Below are 25,882 nucleotides of genomic sequence, written 5' to 3' on the forward strand. Positions count from 1 at the left end.
CAGTAATTAAAGGGATGAAGTTAAATGAATGAATGATTAGATTGAAATTTAAATGAATCTAATGTATGAATTATATAAAATAAATAAATAAATAAAGCAAAATAAAGGATTAAAATTGAACATGCGAAAAGGACCAGAGACCAAATGGGTAATTACTCCAAACTTCAGCACACGTGCTGTTTCTAGGAGTGACCGATGGTTAGAAGACCAAAATGAAAATAAAATAAAATTAAATGGTAAACTTAAAAGAGAAAAGAAAAACTAAGACTACAAAACATGCTCAAAAGCGAGAGGACCTGGGCAACAATTATCCCACCCCTTTAAAAACACGTAGATCTAAAGGGGATCTGGGTCGTGTTGTCGGATCATGCCCAAAATGGCGTCGTTTTGGGGGCTTCTGAAACCATGCCAAAACGACGTCGTACCAGTATCTTATTTAAGTCAAAATTTTCTAAAAAAAATCATTTCACCCTTTGCTTTAAAAAAAACTTCTTTTTTCTTTTTCTTTTTTTTCTCTTTTCCTCTGAAGAAGGCTCTTAGGTTGGCCATGGGGTCCGGTGAACTTCCGTCGTAGCCATCGATCGTCGGAGACGAAGACCACCGCCCTCGATGGCCAGAATTCACGAAAAAGGCCCCCTTTTGACCGTTTTGCCTCCCTTAGCCCAAATCCGAGGCCAAATACCTCCAAAAACCCTCCAAAGATCATAAAAATCCTAGAGAACCCTTTGGTTTCCAGGTTTATTTGAATGTCATCCTTGTATTTTCCTTTCTAACGGAGTCCTAGTGAACCCCGAAGGCTTTGAAAACCTTTTTCATCAGAAACGAAGTCACCTTTCATCGAAGATGACAACCTCCGTAGTGACGATAAACAGGTAAAAAAAGCTTTTATTTTTTTATTATGCTTTTTCGAATATGTAAAAAATTAAAAATGAATCACCTTTTTTTCTTTTAATGTTTCGTTTTTTTATTCAATTTTTATTTTAATCTATTCGATTGCTTCTGTGTAAAATAATACATGTGGTTATTATGGCTTTTATAGCCAAATATATTGCATAATATTCATTTTGTTATTCTTTTTTTTGTTGTTTCTGTCTCTTTCTTCTTGCAGGTTGCGATGGCGGTCAACGACCATAGGGAATCGTACCCTTGCCATTTCGGTGAAACGATGGCAGGGGAGGCAGCCCTCGGGCGACGCATCCGCTAACATGGCCAGGAGCAACGGCGCATAAGGGATCTAGGGTTTTTTTATTTTTTGAAAAATATTTAGGTTATGGGCTTGGGCTTGTGTAACATTAGGTTTGGGTTAAGATTTTATAAATGGACTTTGCTATTGGGTTTGTAAGATGAGCTTGTTTATTTTTTATTTGGGTCAGATAAAATTGTCATGTTACATAACAAAAGAATTATAAATTTAGATCTAATTATGAACTTAATCCCACTATTTTACAAAATTTGAGAAATTAATTTCTCTACTTTAACTTATCAAAATTTGATCGGGTACTTTACAAACACAAAAATGTTGGTCCAATTGTTAGTTTACTCATGAACTTGAACAACTAATTTTTATTAATTTGTTGCATATAAATTGTTGAATTATTGATTATTACTTGATTACTTGTATTTTTACTAATTCGTTGTGTATAAATTATGTGGTTGATTCATGCTTTTGGGGGACCCATGGCTTATTGACGATTCAAACTTTTATGTTAATTCAGATGCTATGGTCGACCTAGCTATTTTCGAGCAATGGTCTTTCTTGGGATGTTAGTTTGGTTCATGGACTCTTTGCGTCTTATGATGCTCATCGCATTCTGTCCATTCCTATTAGCAATGGCAAACCTGAAGGTAAGTTAATTTGGCATTTCTCAAAGTCGGGCACCTATGATGTATGGTCGGGTTATAGGCTGGCAGTGGCTAAGTACACGAGTATCAACAATTTAGCTGTTAGCGTCTGTTGGCAGCAATCGTGGAATCTTGATCTCCCTCCCAAGATAAAGGATTTTATATCATCTGCACTCAGGGATTCTTGCCGTGTAAAGTGACTTTGAACCTGCATCGAGTTGCTATTAGTGCAGATTGTGAGTTTTATGGATAACCGGAAACTTTGGACCTCATTTTAGTGATTTGTTTGAAGGCTAGGGAGGTGTGGCAAATTTTTGGTATCTCCCCCGCTGAACCTTATGTTGATTTCATTTGAAGTATTTTTGGTACCAACAGCGCTCCTCTTGTTGTTCGTATTCTAGCAATTTTATGGAGTATTTGGTATGCACTTAATAAAGCTGTCTGGCAGCAGATTAGTACTCCTAGTCAAGATACCGTTAGGATGGCGGATAATTTTTTGCAAGCTTGGCGCTACACTCCTAATCCCCTCGGTGATCAATCACATGAGATTATTTGCCGGCTGCTGATTGATGGACTCGTCCGCCGAATAGCGTTCTAAAATGCAACAATGACTGAAGTATTTTTCATATAGAATGAGCCACTAACTCAGAAGGTAATGTCGTGATGACAGTTTCAGGCCATTGCAACTCTCCTTTTTCACCTCTTTCTCCCTTCGAGAGGTCCTCTCCCGACTCAAAGCAAATGAGATTGATAATGTGCAAGTTGAAATGGACCGTCAAGAATTCTCACAAGTTGGTCTTAATAGTTTCCGACTGCTTATTTTAAAAGAACACTATATAAATGATACTGTATAGTGTCACAATCGTATTCATATATTGAATTGACATTCCACTTTTTGTGACATAGACTATATTATATTTTAATATATAAAAATTATATTTATATATTAGTAATATTTTATTTCATATTTCAATATTTTTTTCACATTAGTGTAATTAAAACAGGAAAAGTGAATCCAAACACTTTAATACAGAAAAAGCTGTGGGCAGTTCACATGAAATGAAACCAATCAGTTCATTGTGGTTTTATGTCTTTCAACCACCCAAAAGGAATAAAGTAAAATAAAATAAAAAAGTTTTGGACTGAGATTTCAGAGCTTTCTCTCAACCCCTTTTTTGTTCAACGATTTTACTGCCTGCTCTCGTTTTAACCTCCAACAAAACCTCTTCCAAAAACCCTCAGCCCTTTTTTTTTCTTTTGTTTTATTTCGCATGTATCATTTTATTTGGATTGCTTGATCATTAATGAAATCAATTTCCTTTTTTCATCGTTGATTACTATGTCTTTTAGTAATTGCCGGTAAGCTTGTTCACAAAGTTTTTGTTTTTGTTTGTCTTTTCTTGATCTATTCAAGTTTTAAGAAATAGCTTTTGATTTTTCATTAGAATCCCATCACAAGTTTTGAGATTTTCTTTTTCCGATCTTGAGTTCTGATTAGAAAATGAGTTTTACCATTAAACAATCAGCTTTGGCTACATGCATAGATGTCTCTAATTCTCTTGTTTACAAAAGATCACCTTCAATTCGTAGACATCCCTTTTCACCAGTTTTGAATCTTCAAAACATCCCGAAAAGAACCAACGTTTTGGTCTCAAAACCATTGCATATCTCATCTGTTGAGAGTATTGGTAAGGAGAAAAAACCAGTAATTCAATGCAACGCTTATGAAGCTGACAAGTCAGAGCCTATTGAGGCAGCAGAGCAAGTGAAATCAGAAGCTGCAAAAAGGGTGAAAATTGGGATTTATTTTGCAACTTGGTGGGGTTTGAACGTGGTTTTCAATATTTATAACAAGAAGGTTTTGAATGCTTACCCTTACCCTTGGTTGACTTCAACATTGTCCCTTGCTTGTGGTTCTTTAATGATGTTAATTTCATGGGCTACAAGGATTGCTGAGACCCCAAAAACAGATTTTGAGTTTTGGAAGACTTTGTTCCCGGTGAGTTTTTTTCCCCTTTTCTTTGTTTGGTTGATGAGAAAGTGAGGGGAAAAGATTGAAACTTGCCTGGGTTTTTTGTTTTTTAAGGTTTTGATGTTACTCCTGTAGGATCATGTTCTTTTATGTTGTTTTGGACAGTATTGGAGGAAAAAGTTAGAAGTGCAACAATTACAGTTTGTCTGATTGTAGAGAAAATGAAGGAAATGAGAAAGGGAACCTAAATTTTGGTATTATGCATCTTATCTTAAAATTTAAAAAATGAAAATTTTGATGGAACAGAACAAAATGAAACTTAGATGAATGTTTTTAATTTTTCAAATTAATATCTGAATCCATTAACAGTTGTTATCTTTTCTTGAGAGCCTAAGTCAATTACAATATTAAAGAACTTTTGGGTTTACTTTTTTTCATTTCATTTTCTTCATAGGTTGCTGTGGCACATACAATTGGACATGTAGCAGCAACTGTGAGTATGTCTAAGGTTGCAGTTTCATTCACCCACATCATCAAGAGCGGTGAACCTGCTTTCAGTGTCTTGGTTTCAAGGTTCTTGCTTGGAGAGAGCTTCCCTTTATCGGTTTACTTGTCTCTTATCCCGATCATTGGCGGTTGTGCTCTTTCCGCTTTAACCGAACTCAACTTCAATATGACTGGTAAAAACATCATAACCTCTCTGTTACTTTTATATTTCAGGTGTTCTGGAAGACAAACCTCTCTAAATTTGTGCTTATATGATTTGAATGTACAAAATTCGTTTTAGCCTTGGTTTTCTTAACAACCAAACCTAAGAAGGTTATGATCCTTATTTTCAGTTATAATTTTTCAAATGTGTTACCATATATTTGTTTTTTTTAGCTGGTAATTTGGTTTGCATATTTATTTTGCTGTTTTCAGGTTTTATGGGAGCTATGATATCGAACTTGGCATTTGTCCTCCGTAACATATTCTCGAAGAAGGGCATGAAGGGGAAATCCGTTAGCGGGATGAACTACTACGCCTGTCTATCTTTGTTGTCTCTTGTAATTCTCACACCTTTTGCAATTGCTGTAGAGGGACCGCAGATGTGGGCTGCAGGATGGGAAACGGCCTTATCTCAAATTGGACCACAGTTTATCTGGTAACAACATGAATTACTAAGTTGTAGTTCTTTGTTCTGTTTCTATCCGCTTAGTATTTGTCTGGATTTTGTGTTTGACTCTGCCAGATGCTTTGCATGCATTAGATAAACTTACTGGCATTCATTTGTTGATTAGGGTTCTACAAAATGGAACAATTTAGATGTCCCATCACCCTTACAACTTTGTAAGAGAATATGTATTTGTTCTATTTTAATCTGAACCACAAATAGATGATGGAATTCCGTCCAAAAAGCCTTTATACTCTATTGATGCTTACGCAGATCTTGAATTCTATACTCCTTTTCAAGAGCTGGTCAAAATTGGATGATTTATTCATTTAGTTAATCTTTAATTAATATATGCCTCAAGACCTGTATATAACCTGGACTGAAATTATTAATAATCAATTATATTTCCATTGAAGATTCGGTTAAGCTCCTAGAACATTCGGATTAAATGCTACAATTGTCATCTACTCATCTTTTCACCCTGTTTTCTGTGCATGGCGAGTTGATATTATATAAGTTCTCTATTAGTTACTCTTTATTGACATGTTGTAACAATTCACGATATTTTTACTTCTTTCCGTCATTTTAACAAAATTTTGTGTATTTTGTTGTATTTTGATAGGTGGGTAGCGGCCCAAAGTATTTTCTATCATCTATACAACCAGGTCTCATACATGTCCCTTGATGAGATATCTCCCTTGACATTTAGCGTTGGCAACACCATGAAACGTATATCAGTTATAGTCTCTTCCATCATCATCTTCCACACGCCTGTCCAGCCAATCAATGCTCTAGGAGCTGCCATCGCTATCCTCGGAACCTTCTTGTATTCTCAGGTGAGTGATCATGTAATTACGAACTGTGGAACAGCTTTATGTTCTAAAAACACTGTCATGTTTGGTGTGTTTGATCTGTTCGTTGGACCATCTTTTAACGCCTACTCAATGCCTCCTACAATAGTTCAGTGCTTAGATGTATCTTTTGAATCTTGTGATATTTGAACAATATGAATCCATAGATGCTGGCCGGCACTAGTTGCCAATTCGACAATTGACATCTTCAGTATATGAATGTACCAATTAAACTATGCGGACCAGTTTCGACCTAACCATAGGCAACAGACAAGATCATGCATAGTTTATTATTTTTGCCATGGTCAAAGATCCTTGGTTTCTCCTAAATCATGTTCGTTTGATCTCTTTTGCAGGCAAAAGCGTGAGAAAAACCAGGGGTTCGAGAATTTTGATTCATCATACAACGTAGATGATGAAAGACAAAATCGGTATCCGAAAGAATTTAGCTCAGATGAGTTCTTATAGATTACTACTGTCTTTTTGGAATTGATGAATGCTGGGATTTGGACAGATAAAGTCTGTCATAGTGTAGATATTTTACAATAATGATGATTATAAACAATGTCATATAGGAATGTTATTTTTTCTCTTCATGTTTTAGTGCGGCTGAGAGGGAATCTGTTGGAATAAACAAGGATTAAATGTTGTGAGCCTTGGTCCCATTTAGTCTTGACATGAATAAGAACAAGAACAATGTTATTTATTTTATGTTTCCTGTTAGACTATGGTGTTATTTTAAAAGCCATGGGCGGTAGGTTTTAGGATATGATACAAAAAATAATAATTAATACATGATACAGAACATGACATGATAAGAAATTAGATAACATAAACATTTGAGGTTGTACACGTGGATAACTAAAGAAATTGTCTGAAATTTGTGTTCATACGTGTGTAAAACAAAGCAACTAACACATATAAGGAAAAGTTTTTTTTCTTTAAGAAAAAAGACAGTAATTTCTGTAAGAGATGGGACAAACAAATATATATTTTTCTCGGTGGATGAACAAATGTCAATGGCGGCACAAAAAGACCATTAGATTTACTACTGCAAATGCTTAATTGTCGTATGAAAATCCTTCGTCCTATAGATTAAGCTTAATTTTCTAACATGGAATTGGAGTGGCAGACAGGTTTTTAAGGTTGAAGATGCAATAAAGAACACAGTGCCTAAAGACAACTTTGTACATGTCTAATTTTCATTACAGCTATACACCATTTAGACAAAACTAATGATGGAATATAGAAAGCCCTTTCTTCTTGACAAATTAATGTCCTTCATATTCAGCCATAGCCTAATTCACTCAACACCACAGTGGTGCTTGAATTCTTTACTGGAACTTGAAGCACCAGTTAAAAGAAAGCATTTGCAGTGAAATTACTTTTCCCGCTTTAACCACACTGGTGCGGTGAGTACGACGTTCCTTTTTCTTTTCTTTTTAATGAAAAGTAAGCAATTAACTTTACATACAAAATAAATATATTATGATTTTTATAAGTTTTGTTTCATATAATGATATAATAAATATATTATTCAATGTAAAAATTTATTATTATAAAATTTATATTAATTAATCAAAATTAATTAATTATTAATAAAATTATTATTTAACATAAATACAAATTTAATATGAAATATGATTATTTATTTAACATATATAATTGAATTTAATATCCTTAATAATTATTATTTTTAATTTCGACTGAATTGAAATGCACATATCATCGATAATTTTAATCTCAATATTTAATGTATAGGCCCTTTAAATTATATAGACAAAAAGCTCAAATATTTGCTGCAGCTGAAAAAGGCCTCAAGGAAACTGCAGATGTCAATCTGACAAAATACAGTATGACCTTAATAAGATAGCATTATAAAAATCAAGGTGTTTTGAGTAAGCCAGATTCAAAGCTAATTCCTGGCTATTCAACCCTGTTTCTGGGTAGTTTTGGTGCTTATTTGTTACCAAATATTTTACAGCTTTAACAGAATAAATTTATTCTTTTAAGTTGCTTGAAACCCAAGTGGAATTATTCCAACTCCACTCATAAGCATCATTTATTTTCCCCTATATCTTCTTTTTTCTCTTTATTAGTAATAAAGAATCCTTTCAGGAAAACAAAGCAGATTCTCCTCTCTTTTTTCACTAGGAAAATGAGTTGAAAGAATATATGAAATTAGAATGAGAAAAGAAGCAAAAGAAAAGGAAACTCGGAAAAGGCTCAGCTGAAATATCAGATTCGTTTTCCTTTAAATATTTCTGTTCATTATTTTTATTTATCCGAACACAAGTATAAAATCTTATAAATAAAGTATACTCATATTCAACACGAATTAGAGGAAGAGAGGCTAACTTTGAAACGAGAATACGTTACAAGGAAAAGGCAAAGGCAACGAAAAGAAATGAACCAAACAATCAGAGACCAAAGCTTGGTGGTTGTGGGGTCAAATTTGGTGCTAAGAATTGAAAAACTTTTGTTTATTTTTTCTCTTTTCCATGTTCTCATTTTCTTTCTATTTCAACTATGTACATAACGATCAGTTGGGGGGAACCCAAACCCAAAAAAAGAAACATGTTTTTAGAAGTCGATGATGGGTTCTCCAATAGTCAAGTTTCTCTCAACAGTCCATGGCAAGTTAAACAGTTTGGCCATGATGAACTTGAAGATCTTGTTCACATTGATGTTATGTTTAGCACTTGAGAAGAAAAGGGTTGCCTTCATTGCCTTGGCATATGCTCTTGCCTGTTCCAAATTTCAACTTTGGTTAATTCTTGCTTTTAAAAACTAATAATAATGCTTTTCTTTTTGTAAGAACATTAAATATCAAATTGCCACTTGATGTACTATCTAAAAAGGAAATTTCTTTGTCTAAAGCAATTAAATTCCAATTTTCCTACTTTTAAATCAAGTGGCCCCTTTTGTACGTTTGATTTTTACACACGGTTTGAGAAAGATTGGGGAAGGTTTGTCAAATGGCGATGGATCAGAATTGACAAAGGAAGACTCCCCCCATCACATTCCTCTTGCGTCACTTTTAAGATTAAATTAAACACTTGATTCTAACATAAACCACATATGTTTCTTGGACTCAAGAATGAGCGTAAAATACGAGATTTTCAATAAACTATGCAAAAGAACTAAGGTAAATTGTGTACCTGAGTAACAATAGTCCATTGCAAATCTGGGGGAAGTCTAACAAAGTCATCAAATTTTGTTCCTATTAATACTGGAATTGCAGTCTGCAAAAATCATGGGAAGGACCACATTAAAATTAAGAACAGTTGAAAACCTGGGAAACTGATATAAAAACACAGGAAAAAACATCATGAAATTTAAGGGCTCCACTCCATAAAATCCTTTACTTGATACTGAGACCACCTATATTAATTGGAGCACTAATTTTATGGGCCTAGCACTGAAAACTTGACATCTCTCTTATCATTTGCAAGTTGAGCCTGAAATTTGACACCAATCTAATGATTTCCACATTAAGTTCACCCATCCTATTCCCCACATTCATCAACAACACCTTCTTGATGTATTAGCAGCTTAAAGTTGCAACTAAATTACACATCAATAAATTTTTCAGTTTCACAAAAAAATCAAAACCCTTTATTTGTTAGATTATATTTACTCGTCTTTGAGTTTCGAAAATTGATTGTATGAATCAACGAGATTAAACTTTCCGACCGTAACGGCGAAACCCCTTTAGGTAAAAAAGCTAACACTAACTACTGATTGACGGCAAAATGCCATGAAAAGCTAATTTTGGTACCTGGTTCCATTTTCTTGCTTGACTATACCATCCAACAACACTGCAAAAAATCCAATAAGAAAACCAGCAAATATCAGAAAAACCATATCATCAATTTGCATTTGTGGTGGTTTGCAGTTGAAAAAAACAGGTTTTTGAGCTGACCTGTTAAGGGTGCATCGGCTAGTTAGATCAAACATAAAGAAAATTGCTACTGAATCTTTACAAGCAATTGGAAGATGATCAAGTGAGTTACTGTCACCTGCAATGGAATAATCACAAGAAAAAGAAAAAAGAAAAAAGCTCTGGTGTTACTGCAGAAAAAAATAGTGAAATTTTTAAATGAGAAAACCAAATTTATTGAATCACACAAATACCTCCTACATCCCATATGCTGAAAGAAATCCTGGCACCTTGAACCGATAATGTTTTGTTTACTAAATTTAATCCTGACATTTGTAAGCTTTTCTCTTCTTCATCCCCAACATATTTGATCTTCCAAAAACAAAAAAGAAAGGTTATTTCCATTGAAAAAAACAACTTATTCTAAGTGGAATTTCATCGAACACAAAAACAGCAAAATGAAACCAAAAATCATATTTCTTACCAGAAAGCTTGTTTTTCCAATTTGACAGTCACCTAACAAACTGATCTTCAAACTAACCAAATCCGAATCCGTCTCGTACCCGTTACATATCACCCGGGAGAGGCCGGCCTCGTCGTCTTCATCTCCGTAAACCACTACCCCTTCCACCGGAGAAGAATCCCGGCGAGCCAACTTCGTGTAGTTCACAGGGCGTCTTCCTATAGAACAAACAAGAATTCTATCCCAAATGAACCTAAAAAACCTTCGAAAGATCGATACCCTTCCTAGTATACTCCATTTGATATTGACGTGAACAATTTTTCTACAAAGCTGTGTCATCTTTTCCGGCGGCTTCATAAATGATATCGGACATGGAAATGGAAGATAGGTTGTTGTTTCGACATAGTATTTTAATGTTTTTTTTTTTTTCAGCTGATGCGTTGAATAAGCTTAGTATATTTGTAATGTAATAGGGGATAACGGTTGACCGGTATTTTTTTCTTTTTGGGTATACCCAAATAGTCCAAAATGCCGGCTTCTTGGGGTCTACGTACGATGGGCATTTTGGGTCAATTACGGTAAGCAAAAAGACTAATATACAAAGATGAAAAGGGCAATTTGGTCATTTAGTGAAAAGGGTAATTTGGAGAAGATGAAAATATTTTATGTTTTTATTTTAATTTTTTCTTTTTGAAGGGATAAATCTTTATCTACAATCCATACACAAAGCACAAGCATCTTGTGAAGCGTGTGTGTGTGTGTGTGTTTTAATAAAGGAAGAGTGAGTGTTGTTCGGAAATTAAATTTGAAACAGGGTAAATTAGTTATTTAAGTAAATTTTTATTTGAAAAATTACAATATGGTTATTGAATTATTCAAATATTTTTATTTAAGTTATTAAATTATTTTAAAAAATTATTTAAGTTATTGGGATTTAAGGTTTTTTTTTTTAAGTTTTGTTAGTGAGCTAAAAGAGATGATTCAAATATTGGTACAGTGGTTCAGTACCCATTGACGAATAAAAAAATATACTTTAGGTCCAAGTCAATCAGACGGTCAATGTCGGATATCGAAAAAAACTGTTTGAATTTGGTTTACAGATTCATTAGTTGTTTCATGAAAAAAAAAGTTAAATGGTAAAAGAGAAAGAAAAAGAGAGCTTTCAATTGGAGTAAGCAATGCGAACAAAGAAAGCCGTATAGCATGGATTTTATCAATCCAGTGATTTAAATGAAAACTTTTGAATAGTTTAGTGACCAAATTGTAACTTTTTTAGTTAAGTGATCAAAACGAAAACTTTTTCATAATTTAGTGACTAATTGTATAGTTTACCCTAATTAAAAACTTGATATTAGAAAATAAAAAAAACAATAACATTATGCTTTTATTAATTTAAGAAGGTTGGGTTTGGGATTATGAAGGTCAATATATGCTCAAAAATGGTGGATTTATAGATTTTACTAGCAATATTAGTAAGGTAATATATATTTTACAGTATATTTAAAATTTTAAAAGTATAACTTAAAATGAGATTACTATTATATATATATATATATATATATATCAATCTTTTAATCTCATTTATGAACTTAATTTTTTCTTTAATTTATTAAAAATAAAATAAAAAGTATGAAAACTAACAAGGTGGACAAGAAATGGTTGCACTTTCAAAAGGTGAAAATGAAAAATTAGAAAAGATGGTTTATAACATTTATTCAAATTTTACTTTAATCATCAACAATTTCACAATTTTTATTTCTTTCAAAGAATATATATATTGCACATGATTTTAAGTTTTAACCTATGCTCAGGAAATAATATTTATAAAATGTTTTTGTTGTTGTTGTTGAGAAGTGACAAATATGAAGGACAAAAACTGTGGGTTAATGAAGACAAGCAACAAATTAAAACCATCCATTTGTACATTTATCTATTAGGTTCAGATCAAAAGGAATATTATAGATGCAGTTGTTGGTAGGTTAAATGCAGAAATTAACTATTATGGCATCATCAATGTCATAAAACAACAATAAAATCCTTTGTCTTTTGATTGGTAGATCTAGATCAACTAAACCAATTTTAATCCCTTTTTTTTTTCAAATAAAGCAAATGTGTTTTTTAGTTCATTAAAAACTTAGGTAAGGGGAGATTATTTAGTCCATGATTAAGGCATGTGATTGGTTTTATACGGATAAATTTAGTTATTTAATGTTTATGTAAATTTTGAAATATACGTGTTGGGACCGACGCATATAAACAACGAAATAAAAAAGGTAGAGAAGATCGAATATAAATTTTTCATGGAAAACTCTTACGAAGAGAATAAAAATCACGGGTAAAGGAGGCTTCGACTTTTTACTAAATAAGTAAACAAACGAGAGTACAATATGGAGAAAATAAACCTAAATGAACTAAACGTACAAAATGAAACCCTAAAAATATAACACTAACTCTCATAGAGTTCTCTCAGGGTACAAAAGTTCTCTCCATAGTTACCATGAAAACTCTCTCACTAAAACTCATCTGCGACTATATCTTGTCACCCCTAAAAGAAAAGCTTTGTAATACTGCATATTTAATTGTCTCATCAAAATAGGGATATAAGGCCCCTTTAAATAGGCTAAGTTTAAAGGGCTAAAACGACTAAAATATCCCTGAAGTAATTAGAGTTCGACTGGGAGAAGAAGTCATGTTTGGCTGTCAAAACGCTGCTGTATTACTTGAGGAATTTGTCGCATCGTCGTGACGTCCCATGCATACTCATCGCGATATCGCCCTCTTTGTCAATTGGAGAACTCGTCACGTCGTCATGACGTCCGATAATACGAGGCACACCCAACAAAGTGGACTGCCATGTGAATTGTCACCTCTCGTCACGACGTTGGTGTCCTCCACGTCGTGGCGTCGTATCTATTTCACCTTTGTCTTTATTAACTGCCTGCAAATTGTCCTATAAATGCGAGACACACCCCCCACAACATAGGCTGACATGTGAATTGTCACACCAACATTATTAAAAACATTAATATTTTAATTAACGTTTTCATTAAAAATTGATTTAATTCTTCTTAAAAAATTAATTGACCAAATTAAATTAAAAAAATCAAATTAACAAAAAGTTAAATAATAAAAGTTTTGTACAGAAAATTAAAAATTAAAAACTAAATTTACTATTATACTTTTTCAAAAAATGATACCAAGAACTCAAACAACCCAACTAAAGCACATTGAGGGAATAAAGCAAAAGCTTCAAGCATCAACAGAATGACATATAAACCCTACCTTTTTGCAGCTTTTTTTTTTAATAGCAATTTACTTATACAATGTAAGACTTCGGTTTTTATATATTTTAAATAGTTTTTTAGAATAAATCTTAAAATGTGTTATCCAATTTAAAACAATATATATAATAATACTTTGTTCTTTTCAAAAAAATATAAAGTTAACAAAATATTATTTAAAAGGAAAAAAAATATATCTTTTGATTTCTTAGGTTGTTGGCATTGATTCTTCATCTACAATCTACCTATTTTACATTAATTTTCTCATCCAATCAGAGTTAATATTATTACATGTACCCACCACCTTTTTTGCTCGCATTAGTATTGTTTAATAATATTTTTATTCTTTTCATATAATTTTAGAACCATACTCCAACGGACCATGCTTTAACAACTCTCTAGGTAGTTCACAATAGCTAAAGGTTTATTGATAAGGCAATTATATTTGTATATGATGCTTCTTATTTGTGTCCTTATGCATTTGAATCTTCCTATGTTTCTCAAAAGTGGTGTTTGAGTTTTGGGTTTAAAAATTTTGGTAAACGTGAAGGTATGTTATATTATGGAGATATAGATGTTTGTCAATAATCGTATTTATGTTGGAATTGATAGGATTTTATATATATATATATTATTAATACACTCGAATCTCTATTCTTTTATATTAATAACAATATTCATGCCAATTGAGTTAACGCTTAATCAATAAATTTAAAATAATTAATCTATATAAACATTGCATGATGGTCTAACCCAATCAATTAATTAATATAATTAAAATTATGATTTGTTTCGTAAAAACGAAACTGATAATATCAATAATCTAGGATTTGATGTTTCAAAACATCAAAAAAATTAGTAATGAAACAATGGGATGGGAGGGTCCTTGTCCGAAGCAAAACATCGAAATAATCAATTACTTAATATATATTATCTATTTGGTAAAGAAATTAATGTCCTACGAGTGGGAGGGACCATAGTTGACATTTAAGACCAGAACCACCTAACTAACTAGTATAAACTAATTTGTTTGCTATTGAAAAGTTAATGGAGTTGGGTAAGACATGAAAAGCTAAAACCAGACACTAACTATTAAATAATTATAATAAGAAAAAAAGTAAGTTTTTATACGATTACTAAGCTACGTGTAATGCTTTCCTTCTTAAAATAATAGTTATTACTATTTGAATCAACATCTTCCAACTTATCGTAATCGAGTTAAAATTCAATTAAAAATGTAATTTTAATCCTATCATCCTACATGTTTTTTTTTGTTTAATTATATTTCTAATATTTGTATTTTTACAAATTTAAATTTTAATCTTTTCACTTTTAATCTAAAAATTTATTCCTCTAACCTTTTGATTTAATAATTGAAGTTCGATTGATAACGCCGTTAAATAATCTTTATTAGATTAGATTATAAAGTATTTTATAATAATAAAATTTTCTTACGTGATCAATATTACAAGCGTGAAAGGTCAAACAAGTAAAAAAATGTTTAATACGAGGTTGCAAGGTTTTCAATTCTAAATTTGAGATTGTAAGGTTTTTCAACACTATTTTAGAGAAGTAAAATGAAAGCTTTTACTTTTTTTTGTTTTCTTTATGTGATTTTCAAGCAATTTTAAAATTAGCCAAGTGAGTAATTTTTTTATTTTGAAAAGACAACATAATCTAATTTTATAGAAATTTTTCGACGATGTTATTAATTGGACTTCAATTGTTAAATCAAAAGAGTAAAGAGATTAAATTTCTAGAATTAAAAGTAACAAGGCTAAATTTTAAATGTGTGAAGAATACAAGAATTGAGAGCAGAATTTTGACTATTTTTAAAGAGGAGAGATCCACTCATACGACGTATTGTCTGATTAATATTTTAAACAATTCAAAGAATTGAATTTATCTATATAATTGTATTTATCATGTATGTAAAATTTCTAACCAATCGATATCTCTAGCATATTGATCTAAAATATTATATATATATATATATATATATTAAACTATTGAATTTTTTTACATAAAATAAACAGTTAGAAATTTTATATTTTCGTCAAATTTGACATGAAAAATCTATATAAATGAAATGTAAAATATGAATATTAATCGTACAAGATATACGAAATCCAATTTTAATTTTATACCAACATAAATGAATTTCTTCCCATATTTAAAATAACGTTTTGAAGAATTGTTGTTAATAATATTTTAGCTATAAATGTATATGGTTAGGTCTTCTTTTTGAAGATAACATTACCCAATTTTGTTAATTTATTTATTTTCAATTTTAGTTTCCAAACCAAAGTTTGTTGTTTGGGGTTAAGCCACACATGTTGACACATGTAAAGATCGTTAAAGAAAAAAAGGATGATTACAAAGAAAACTTTGAAGAGTGGATGTATGGGTCCTCTCCATGGGGGAAGGGTCTCTCCAAAATCATTTTGTATAAGTAATATAGTAAGTTCCCCAATCATTTTCACCTAATAATATTCTTCACTTTACAACCATGTTTAATTTCGTGATGTTTTGTATTCAATCGTAAAATATATTTCATTTTTATAATTAAACTATAACAAATTATGACCCAGTTTAGTTTGAGAATTTAAGTAAGTGTAAATGAAAAGGGTTAAATTGTTGCGACATTTTTTAAATAGAAAATTTTTAATTTTTTTTATTTGAACCAATGGGAAATATGGTAAGGCAATGAAAGGAAGATAAAAGGGCAAGAAGGAAAGAAAGCAAAGAAGTGTTCTGGGGGTTAGTGGTTGACAATGACAAACCACAAGGGCGCCAAATTGGAGTGCATGTGAATGGAGAAATGTGACTTGGAAACCACCCATTTGTTGCTTATCCATTTTCACTTCACTCCAAGCTAAATTAAGTCAAGCACCAACAAAAGAAAATGTATTTAATTGTTGTAATAAAACTATAGGATTAAATTTAAATCATTTAAATGATTTCACCTTAGTTCTCTAGAAGAAAAGAAATATGAGAGGAATCATTTATTATGATTCCTATCGTTCAACAACACATCTACAAAAATAATAAGTGTAAACTAGTAAACTATACTTATCCAAAGCTAGTGGCATTTCTTGTTTGATGGGTTTTAATTTATTATCTTAACTCGATTTTTTTTGAATCAATTTCAGTTGAGTTGAATTAAGTAAAAATGTTCGAGTTAAATTAAAAGATTAAACATGTTAAATTAAAATTTTATTATAGTATGACTAATTTTATGTTAGAGCACATAAATTTAAAACCATATATATTTGAAAACTTTTTCAAAGTAAAATAATAATAATAATAAAGATACTTTAGTATGATAAACTTCAGTAATTAATTAACTTATTAGGTCCCAAAATTATTATTTTAGAAAAAAATTAAAATTTTAACTTTCTTTATATATTCTTTAGAATTTTTTTATAAATATTTTGATTTTTTTTTTGTAATTTTGGTTGAGAGAGAGACCAATTTACTCATTTTCGAAATTGACAGGGACCAAAGGGGTATTTACACCAACCTATTATTCGAATTGTAAAATCCAACTCGACTTGAACTCAAAATTCGAATTACTTGATTCAAATAACTCGAAATTCAAATTTTGCTCACTTCTACTGCTTGAGTTGAGTTTTTAACTTTAATTTAAATTAAAAATATTTTTATTTAAATTATATAAATAAGAAATTATATATTTAAAATAGTTATTTCAAGGGGGCAATTTACCAAAAAAAGCCTTTTTTTTAAATTTACCGAAATGGGCCCAGTATTTTATTATTTACCGGAATGGGTTCTTTTCCCCGAAATCGTGTCCACGTCGGTAGCGATGTCGGGGACGTTCAGAAATCGCATACCACGTCGGTAGCTTTTTGACATGGCAACAAATCGCGTCCTCTGGAGCATGATTTGTGTCCACGTCAGCAAAATGCACTGACGTGGTCGCGATTTGACCCGCGCGTGAACAGTGTAAAAAAAACTATAAATACCCCCCACCCCTTTGTTTTTTTCACAAACTAATTCTCTCTCAAATTTCCTCTCAATTTGCTCTCAAATTCCTTCAAAATTTCTCTCAAATCCATATTTAATTTCAATTTGCTCTCAAGTTCTTCTTAAATTTCTCTTAAATCCCTATTTTTAAATAATTTTAATTTTTTTTTAAATTTTTTTATACCGTAAAATTTTGTTCGATTTTAGCAATGGCCGGAGAATTGACTCGTCTTAAATCTTTGATAATCATCACATATCGATGGAACAAATGAAAATGGTAAGCGTTAAATATAATTTTAAATATTATTTAAGAATTTTTTATTTATGCATTTTTAGATAATTATTAATTTATTATTTGTGGTAAAAGTCTGTAGATCAGGTATTGGAATGCAATATCTGGAATATGCATGCTCCTCCATCACCATTGGTAGAGAACTACCTGCGGGAAGCGGATTTTTGGCACGTGGCGACGGTAGGCCAGGATGCAAGGTGTACCCGAAACTAATCAGTGCGTTGATCGAGAGGTGGAGACCCGAGACGCACACATTCTATCTTCCATGTGGAGAGTGCACTGTCACTTTGAAAGACGTCAGCTTGCAATTGGGATTGCCAGTGGACGGGTACCTAGTCACGGGGTCTGTCCAATCTAGCGATTGGCCAGCGGTGTGCTACGAGCTTCTGGGCGCTATTCCGGAGAAAATGGACGGAGGTAAGATCGAGATGGGTTGGTTGCGAGACACATTCCCGGATCTGGATGAAGATTCAACCGAAATAGAAAGAATCCGATATGCTCGGGCATATATTCTTCAGTTAATTGGAGGTTATCTGATGCCGGACTTGTCACGGAGCCGCGTACATCTAAGATGGCTGCTGAAACTCGTTGATTTTAGAGTAGCCGGTGAATTGAGTTGGGGGTCTGCTGTCTTGGCCACATTATATCGGGAGATGTGTGGGGCGACGCGACCGAGGAGACTAAAAATCGGAGGTTGCCTGTCACTACTGCAGTCATGGGCACTGTTTCACTTTCTATTTCTACGTCCTCGAGTGGACCACCTATATACATTCTCACTCATAACGAGGTAAATTTTATATTAGAGTTTACAATTATTATGTAGATATTTAAAAATAAAAGTATGCTAAAAATTTATTTAATTAGGTGGAACCATCCGGCAAATCATGCTCGATTACCTACGGAACTTGAAGATATACGGCTTCTATTAGACCAACAGTCGTAAGCACATGCAAGTATTAAATAAAATTGATATTTCCATCATTTGCTAGTCGATTGGTAATTAGTAATTAGTATTTAGTATTATTTATATAACTAATATTTCTATAATGTTCATATAGTTTCAATGGACACCATACGAGGATCCGGCAATTCGAGTAGTAATTCCGGATGAGTTCTTACAAAATCCACTAGCTTGGCACGGGAAAGTCGTGTTGATCAACTACGCAACCGTGGAGCCGCACCAGTCAGACAGAGTGCTACGACAGTTTGGATGTAGACAACCGATTCCCGTGGATCCTGAGGTGTTTGACGATCAACACAAAGTCGACCTTCGGCAATTGAATACGGATTGGCCGAGATACTAGTTCGAGTACATAGAAATATCGGAAGATCGGTATGAATATATACCTACTTGGGAACCAATCATCGTTCCAGAGTTAGCGTGCGTTTCGGAATACATGCCATGGTTTAGGATCCATGGCAAGCCGTATTTACTGACGCCAGAGGAGAGGCAGCGGCAAATACGTGTCCAAAGGGAAAGACGCGGGCCTCTAAATCCAAGATGACAAAATGACGAAAGCAGCCCCTAAACGAGGCCCAGACATTCACCCGGCTCATCATCAGCGGCCATGCAATCACCAGGCCCAACGAGAGCACCGACACAGTCACCCGATGCAGCAGTTCAACCGATGATACCCACGCAACCGCCTTTTCAGATGATGCCAGGTGCGTTTCCTAGCCCTTCTATGTATCCTAACCCTTATATGTATCCTTTTCTGAGTCCTATGGCAGGTTAGAGCCAAATGCCCAGTTCAACTCCATTTCTTGTTATGCCGAGTGGACCGCCGATGTATAGGTCAGCGGCGCACGAGGGATTGCAAGAGGGGCTGTCGGGGAGCTCTCCTTTTTACCAATCCCCACCAACGTATGGGTTTCAAACACCGTCGCCGTTCGTGATGCAAACACCTCCACATATACTATTCTTTGAAGGTGGATCATCGTCCCAAGTCCGACAACCAGATGTCGTACCGAAAGAACCAGAATCCTCGCCGAATGAACAACAACCGCCGCCGAAAGCTAGACAAAGAAGGAATCCAAATAAGATAACCGTTTTAACCGCCATGTGGCAATCGAATCCCGGGCATAGACATTGATTGCCGATTTAAATTTATTTGTACAAATATTTTGAATATTTTGATATTATTTTATGTAATAAAATAGAAAATTTTTGAGTTATTTTGATATTATTTGATGTAATAAAATAGAAGTTTATTTGATGTAATAAAATAGAAAATTTTTGAGTTATTTTGATATTATTTGATGTAATAACATGAGCTTAATTAATTTGTACAAATATTTTGAATATTTTGATATTATTTTAGAATTCTACTAACCATTAATACAGTTATCAGTTATTATTTTTACATTCACATAATGTTAGATTTGAAAAAATATTTTGACTGTTACTAACAATTAATACAATTATCAATAAATAATTGAAAAAATATAATTTATTTACAATTACATTCAACTATTCCGATTAGGGCATGATCGGCTTGTATGGCCTGGATTCCTACACCATCCGTACAACTTCTGTTGACTGGCTGTTTCTCGGATATCCATATTGTTACGTATTCTAGTCGAGCAAGGCCGACCCTTTGGTTTACGACGCAATTCTCTATTTGGTAATAGCTTAAAAGGAGCAAGAGATACGGGCGGCCACTTACGTTCATCTGGGACCGGTGGGAAATGTGTCTCCAGACGCTGTACATGTTTTCTAATTTGTACACTTCGTCCACATAGCTCATCGGATCCAGACGGAGATTCTGACAAGCTACAATGACATGAGCGCATGGATAATGAAGTGCATCAAACATCCCATAGTCACAAGTCCTATTTCGCAAGTGTACACGATATTACCCGCCAACAACACCTTGGTGCGGTCTGTCAAACTCTGTCACGCGAAACCATAAATTGTCTCGATCGTGACACACTGTGTGCATAGTGTTTGCCCTCGCCTTGGCCTTGTTAATTTCTTGAACTACCTTCGCACCATACATGGCCTCCACCGCATCGCTCGCATAACTTGTCGCCGCTTTGGAAATAGCACCGCCAAACGAAAATATGTCTCGCGACAACCGATGTTATCGGTAGATGGCGCGTTCCTTTAAGAACAGAATTTATGCATTTATCCAGGTTCGACGTCATATGGCCATATCGTAGGCCGCCATCATATGCTTGTGCCCACTGTTCGAAACGTATGTTACAAAGGTAGTCCGCCCTTTCGCCGTTAATTGAACATAAAATTGCCAACATCTCGTGAAAACGATCTTTATTTATTTCATACCCTGCCAATATAAGATCATAGCAAATAATTTATACCACTTCTACCAATAAAACTAATTTAAATTGACAAACGAAATAACACAGATATAGACTAAATACCCATGTTGGTCACTTGTCGTCGTTCGTTCTTAGATAGATATTACATGTAGTAGTTCGAAGCAACGTGTCTTAGGCAATATCTATGGTGCGTGCGCTGCCATAAGCTTCCCTGTCGATCAAATGCAGCTAGTATACCGATGCCCCAATCTGAAATAACATAGATATCAGGTTGGGGGCACACATGCCTCCTTAACCTAGAGAGAATGAAATCCCAGTCATCAGACGACTCCCCCGGTGTTATTGCAAATACAATTGGAATAATTCCCCCACTGCTATCTTGTGGCACTGCAAGCAATAGCCGATGAGTATACCTACCGAACATAAAGGTACCGTCAATTTGTACCAACGGCTTGCAGTATGGAAATGCGTCTCGGCATTGCTTAAAGGTCCAAAACAGGCGTTTGAACACTTGGCATCTACGTAGCAATCGGCCATTATAGTACGCATGTTTCGTTTCAAGGTCTGTGATGGCACCTGGGACGTATCTCTCTAGCACCTGACACCACTTCCAAATTTCATTATATGAGGCGTCCCACCCACTATGCATATTCTCTAACGCCTTTTGCTTAGCTATCCAAGCCTTACGGTAAGAGGGCGTGTACCCAATTTGGCTACGAATATTGGCAATTAACACCGGTACTGAAGTCTTGGGATCTGCTTTAACCGTGGGCAGTATCAAGGTAGCTAACATAGCTGAATCCATCTTGGGATGATCTTGTGAAACACCTATAAACCGAGTGTTAACACCATTTTTTGTTGAAAACGGGGTCGACTTGGGTTTTGAAAAATGAAACGGGAGTCGCCACCAATCCTTTTTTATGAGGTATGATTGGATCACCTCGAAAAGTGGTTGTCTTTAATAAATGGTTTGATTTTATTAAAACAACGATTTTGGTCCACGAAACTCAGAAAAAATAGGTTCGGAAGTTGGTTACGTACGAGGAAGGATTAGCACCCTCGTAACGCCCAAAATTGGTACCTAGTTGATTAGTTAATGTCTTAATGTCGAAAATTGAAAACTTTGAAGAATTTTAAAAATATGATCCTTGTATTAAAATGTTGAAAATGTTTGAGTAAATGGGCATATTTCACGTTAATCGAAGAATAGAATCATATCCAGTAAGTTAGGACACAATGTCTCGAATTCCCGGTACGCGAATGAATGTCAAAATTTTACTTATTTAAAAGATATTTTATTATCTCGGGTTTAGAAAACGAATCGTGCCCAGTAAGTTAGGACACGATCTTTTCTTAATTCCCGAGATCGTTTAAAAACTTGAGTTTGAAAAGATTCGTGTATTTAGATTTATTATGAAAGTCGAAACCCAGTAAGTTAGAGTACGATCCTTTCGAATCTAAACATGAAATATTGCCTCGTTTTGAAATTTCGAAGGGATATTCGACTATTTGGCCAAACGAGTAATCGAAACCCAACACATTAGGGCACGTTTTCTCGATTTTCCAAACGCGAAATATTGCCTTATTTAGGAAAAGTTTTTGATGCATGGTGTCAACATGTGCAACAAAACAATAACGAATACGACAAGTTGAGGATAAAGAATATCAACAATCATCAACAATGAAATAAATAAGAGTCGAATCAATCACATAATATCAAATAAATAGAAGAATAGAATTAAAATGTCCATTTTTTTAAAAATAATAATAATAATAATAATGAACATGTGAATAAATAAATAATAACAACAATAAAGAAGATGAATAAAAATTATGAAAATATAAAAGATATACATGTATGTACACATCAAAGTTTGAAAATAATGAGAAATATATATACAAGTAAATAATGATAATTTATATAGATATTAAAAATATATGTCAAAAGTATGTATGTATATATGTATTTATAAAAAAACATATATGATATAGATATATATATATATAGGTGTGTATATACATTGTGAAATATATTGAAAATATGGGCATATATGAATTATATATATATGTAAGGAAAATATGGATTTTAAAATATAAAGAATATGTATATGGATATAGGCGTATGTATGTGCCAAAAACTAAATATAAAAATATATTTATGACTTTGAAAATGTACATTTATATATATATATATATATATAGATATATATATTAGCAAAACATATGTATATATATATGGTAGAAACGTATATATATTTAATGTATATAACAAAATTAAGATTAAAAAGTAGAAATAAATAAATGATAACAATAATAATTAATAATAATAATAGTATTAATCTAATTAGTGGAAGAGGATTGAATTAACAAGCAAACAAGATATAGGGACAAAATCGGGAGCAAAAATAAAATTACAGGGTAAAAAACGCGATAAAACAAATAAAAAGGACTAAAATCAAAATGCGCGCAAAAATCAGGGACCAACTGAGTAATAAAACCCAAATATAGACACATGTCCGTCGTTTTAGCGCATCAGTGAGCCAGCGACGAGATCAAAAAACAAACAAAATTTTGGGGATAAATTAAAAGAAAACAAAAATGAACAAAATGAGTAAATTTAAAAGAAAATAAATGCGAAAGGACCAGGATCGCAAATAGACCTTTGGTCCAAAAACACGCGGATCCTTAATGTCCAACGGGTCGGATCTCGGGTCTCCTCAAAACGGCGCCGTTTTGGTGCTGAAGCTCCCCAGATGAAACGACGCCGTTTCAATATTAGTATAAAAGTTGAATTTTTTTCTAAAAGGCTCATTTCTTCCTCCTTTTCAGAAAAAAATTTATTCTCTCTCAGACTCTCTCCCTTGGTCATAGAGTCTGCCGAGAGTCGGCGAGGCCACCGCACCACCACGGTCATCAAGGCGTCGCAGCACGGCAATGAGAGTAAAAAGTATTATTTTTTACCCCGTTTTTAGATCTCGGCCTCCTAAATACTGCTCCGGTTTCGAAACATCCAAAAAGAAAACAAAAAGGAAAGGACCACCGGCCTTTCAACTACCGAATCTATCGCCGGAGAAGAAGCCTCCGACGATATAGGCGCCAAACGATCCCGGTGAGTGTTCTTGAAGCCTTTTCCTTTTTCTTTCTTGTCAAAATAGGTTCGTAAAAATAAAAATAAAAAGAAAAAAATGAAAACGGAAATAAACAATAATATCTAAATCCACCTTTTTGAACTTCTCTTTTTTTATTTCTCTTCCAAAGATTTCTTTTTTTGTATTTCAAAAATCCCCCCAAATTACAACATAATTTCGGGCTTATAAAGCCGAAATATCAATGCTCTTTTTCTATCTTTTTTCACTATTTCTGCTTTTTCGGTGCTGCTCCTGTTCCTTTTTCATGCTGTTTGCAGGTCTGTGGAGTCTATTAGCAGAAGGCTTTGCCATTTTGGTGCAAAAATGGGTGAATGCGTCGTCATCGGGCGTGGTGCGCGCTGAGGAGGCACATGGGCAGCAGAGGGAGCGACGCCTTAGGGTTTCAGCTCCTGCTGAAACCAGTTAAGGTTTCGGGCTGTTTGGGTCATTTTATTTGGGCTTGTGTTTTTTTGTTGTTTTTTTTTTGTTTGCCTGGGCCCGGGCTAAATTGGGCCTCTACACCGAGTACATTAAATAATGCAACATTGCATAATAAAAGTATTATTCAGAAACTGTCAATACTATACCTGCAGCATATGTATGTGGATCTTTGTAGTTTTTAATCTCCCACAACCCTGTCCTTTTCCTTAACGAGGCGTAGATTTTCCATGAACATGTGACGTCTTGGACCGCACACTTCGCCTCAAACTTATCAGATTTGGATTTAACGACGTGGTAGTTAATGCCATTTTTGATGCTATGTTGTTTTAAAGCATCGATAAAACTATCCTTGTTGGTAAACTGATTACCAACTTCAAATTCACCGGAATCTACCCCTGAACTTGTACGATCACGCAACCGGTGTGGTAGATTTGGAAACTCTAACGCATTATCTGCAGACAGATCGACATTATGCATGTGGGCTAGAGGTGAGCATGCTCTGAATCGTGGATTTTCTTCTTCATCTGAACTCCTTTCAGCATCTTCAGGTTCTGTTGGAATAGGCTCCGGTTCAGAAAATAAGCCAACTTCTGCACCATCCGGCTCGGGCTCTCGAGGTGGATCCATATCGGAGTCATCTTCTAACCTACAATCATCTGTAGCGTACGAGGTCCCCTCACCGGTTGGTGTTATAGGGAGTACATCATCCCTTCTTCTAGGCATTTGATAACGTCCCCAATTGGATGTAGATTGTCACCCACTAGAACTTGATGCCGTTCCCTAGTACGTATTTTCAGCATCAAACATCGAGCCACAGACGTACATGTCCCATCCACCGACAGAGTGTCTTGCAGGGGATGTGCATTCGACACCGCGACCAAACATGGGCTGTTCCGTATTTTGTAACCCGCTAACCGAGTGTCGGCCAGGGGTCGTGTATACATCTCGAACACTGGTCGCATGTACATCATTTGGCGATGTAAATTGTACATATAACTCAATATAAGGTGCTCCACTAGCAAGATGAGTCTGCACCATTGCCTCCAAGCTACGAACACATTTTATGTCGAACGAGTCATATGTCATCGGATCAACAGAAGAACAAAATCGATACGTGATAGACAGAACTTTTATTAGCGTCGTTCCGAAAATTTTACGCCTAATTCTTTTACGAAGTTCTGTCAAATCTATGTTCTGGTTAAAAACCAGTCGCACCGTATTCTCCGACAAAAAAATAACACCATTCTCGGTGTGGCAAACCTCACCATCGTAGTAAATAACAGCACTAATACGTTCACTCATATTTG

The 25,882-nt window shown here is 34.0% G+C and overlaps 3 protein-coding genes across 3 annotated transcripts; 2 read left to right on the plus strand and 1 right to left on the minus strand.

The window, feature by feature from the left end:
- Nucleotides 1-2,910: 2,910 nt before the first annotated feature.
- On the plus strand, nucleotides 2,911-6,529 carry LOC105780441 (glucose-6-phosphate/phosphate translocator 1, chloroplastic). Its single transcript, XM_012604779.2, has 5 exons — nucleotides 2,911-3,841; nucleotides 4,269-4,494; nucleotides 4,736-4,958; nucleotides 5,590-5,803; nucleotides 6,175-6,529. Exons 1-5 carry the CDS (start codon nucleotides 3,344-3,346, stop codon nucleotides 6,184-6,186), a joined length of 1,173 nt encoding a protein of 390 aa, XP_012460233.1. The 5' UTR covers nucleotides 2,911-3,343; the 3' UTR covers nucleotides 6,187-6,529.
- A 1,536-nt stretch (nucleotides 6,530-8,065) lies between these two features.
- LOC105780447 (septum-promoting GTP-binding protein 1) lies at nucleotides 8,066-10,597 on the minus strand. The gene is given in 7 exon segments (XM_012604795.2): nucleotides 8,066-8,566; nucleotides 8,980-9,063; nucleotides 9,600-9,639; nucleotides 9,744-9,840; nucleotides 9,956-10,073; nucleotides 10,186-10,506; nucleotides 10,508-10,597. Coding segments are annotated over 7 exon segments (855 nt in total). The 5' UTR covers nucleotides 10,538-10,597; the 3' UTR covers nucleotides 8,066-8,401.
- A 7,218-nt stretch (nucleotides 10,598-17,815) lies between these two features.
- On the plus strand, nucleotides 17,816-18,673 carry LOC128039269 (protein MAINTENANCE OF MERISTEMS-like). The gene is made up of 2 exons (XM_052627688.1): nucleotides 17,816-18,511; nucleotides 18,589-18,673. The coding sequence occupies exons 1-2, from the start codon at nucleotides 17,820-17,822 to the stop codon at nucleotides 18,665-18,667; spliced, it is 771 nt and encodes a 256-aa protein (XP_052483648.1). The 5' UTR covers nucleotides 17,816-17,819; the 3' UTR covers nucleotides 18,668-18,673.
- The last annotated feature ends 7,209 nt before the right edge of the window (nucleotides 18,674-25,882 follow it).

The sequence above is a fragment of the Gossypium raimondii genome, chromosome 1 (assembly GCF_025698545.1).
Source record: "Gossypium raimondii isolate GPD5lz chromosome 1, ASM2569854v1, whole genome shotgun sequence".
NCBI classification, from domain to species: domain Eukaryota; kingdom Viridiplantae; phylum Streptophyta; class Magnoliopsida; order Malvales; family Malvaceae; genus Gossypium; species Gossypium raimondii.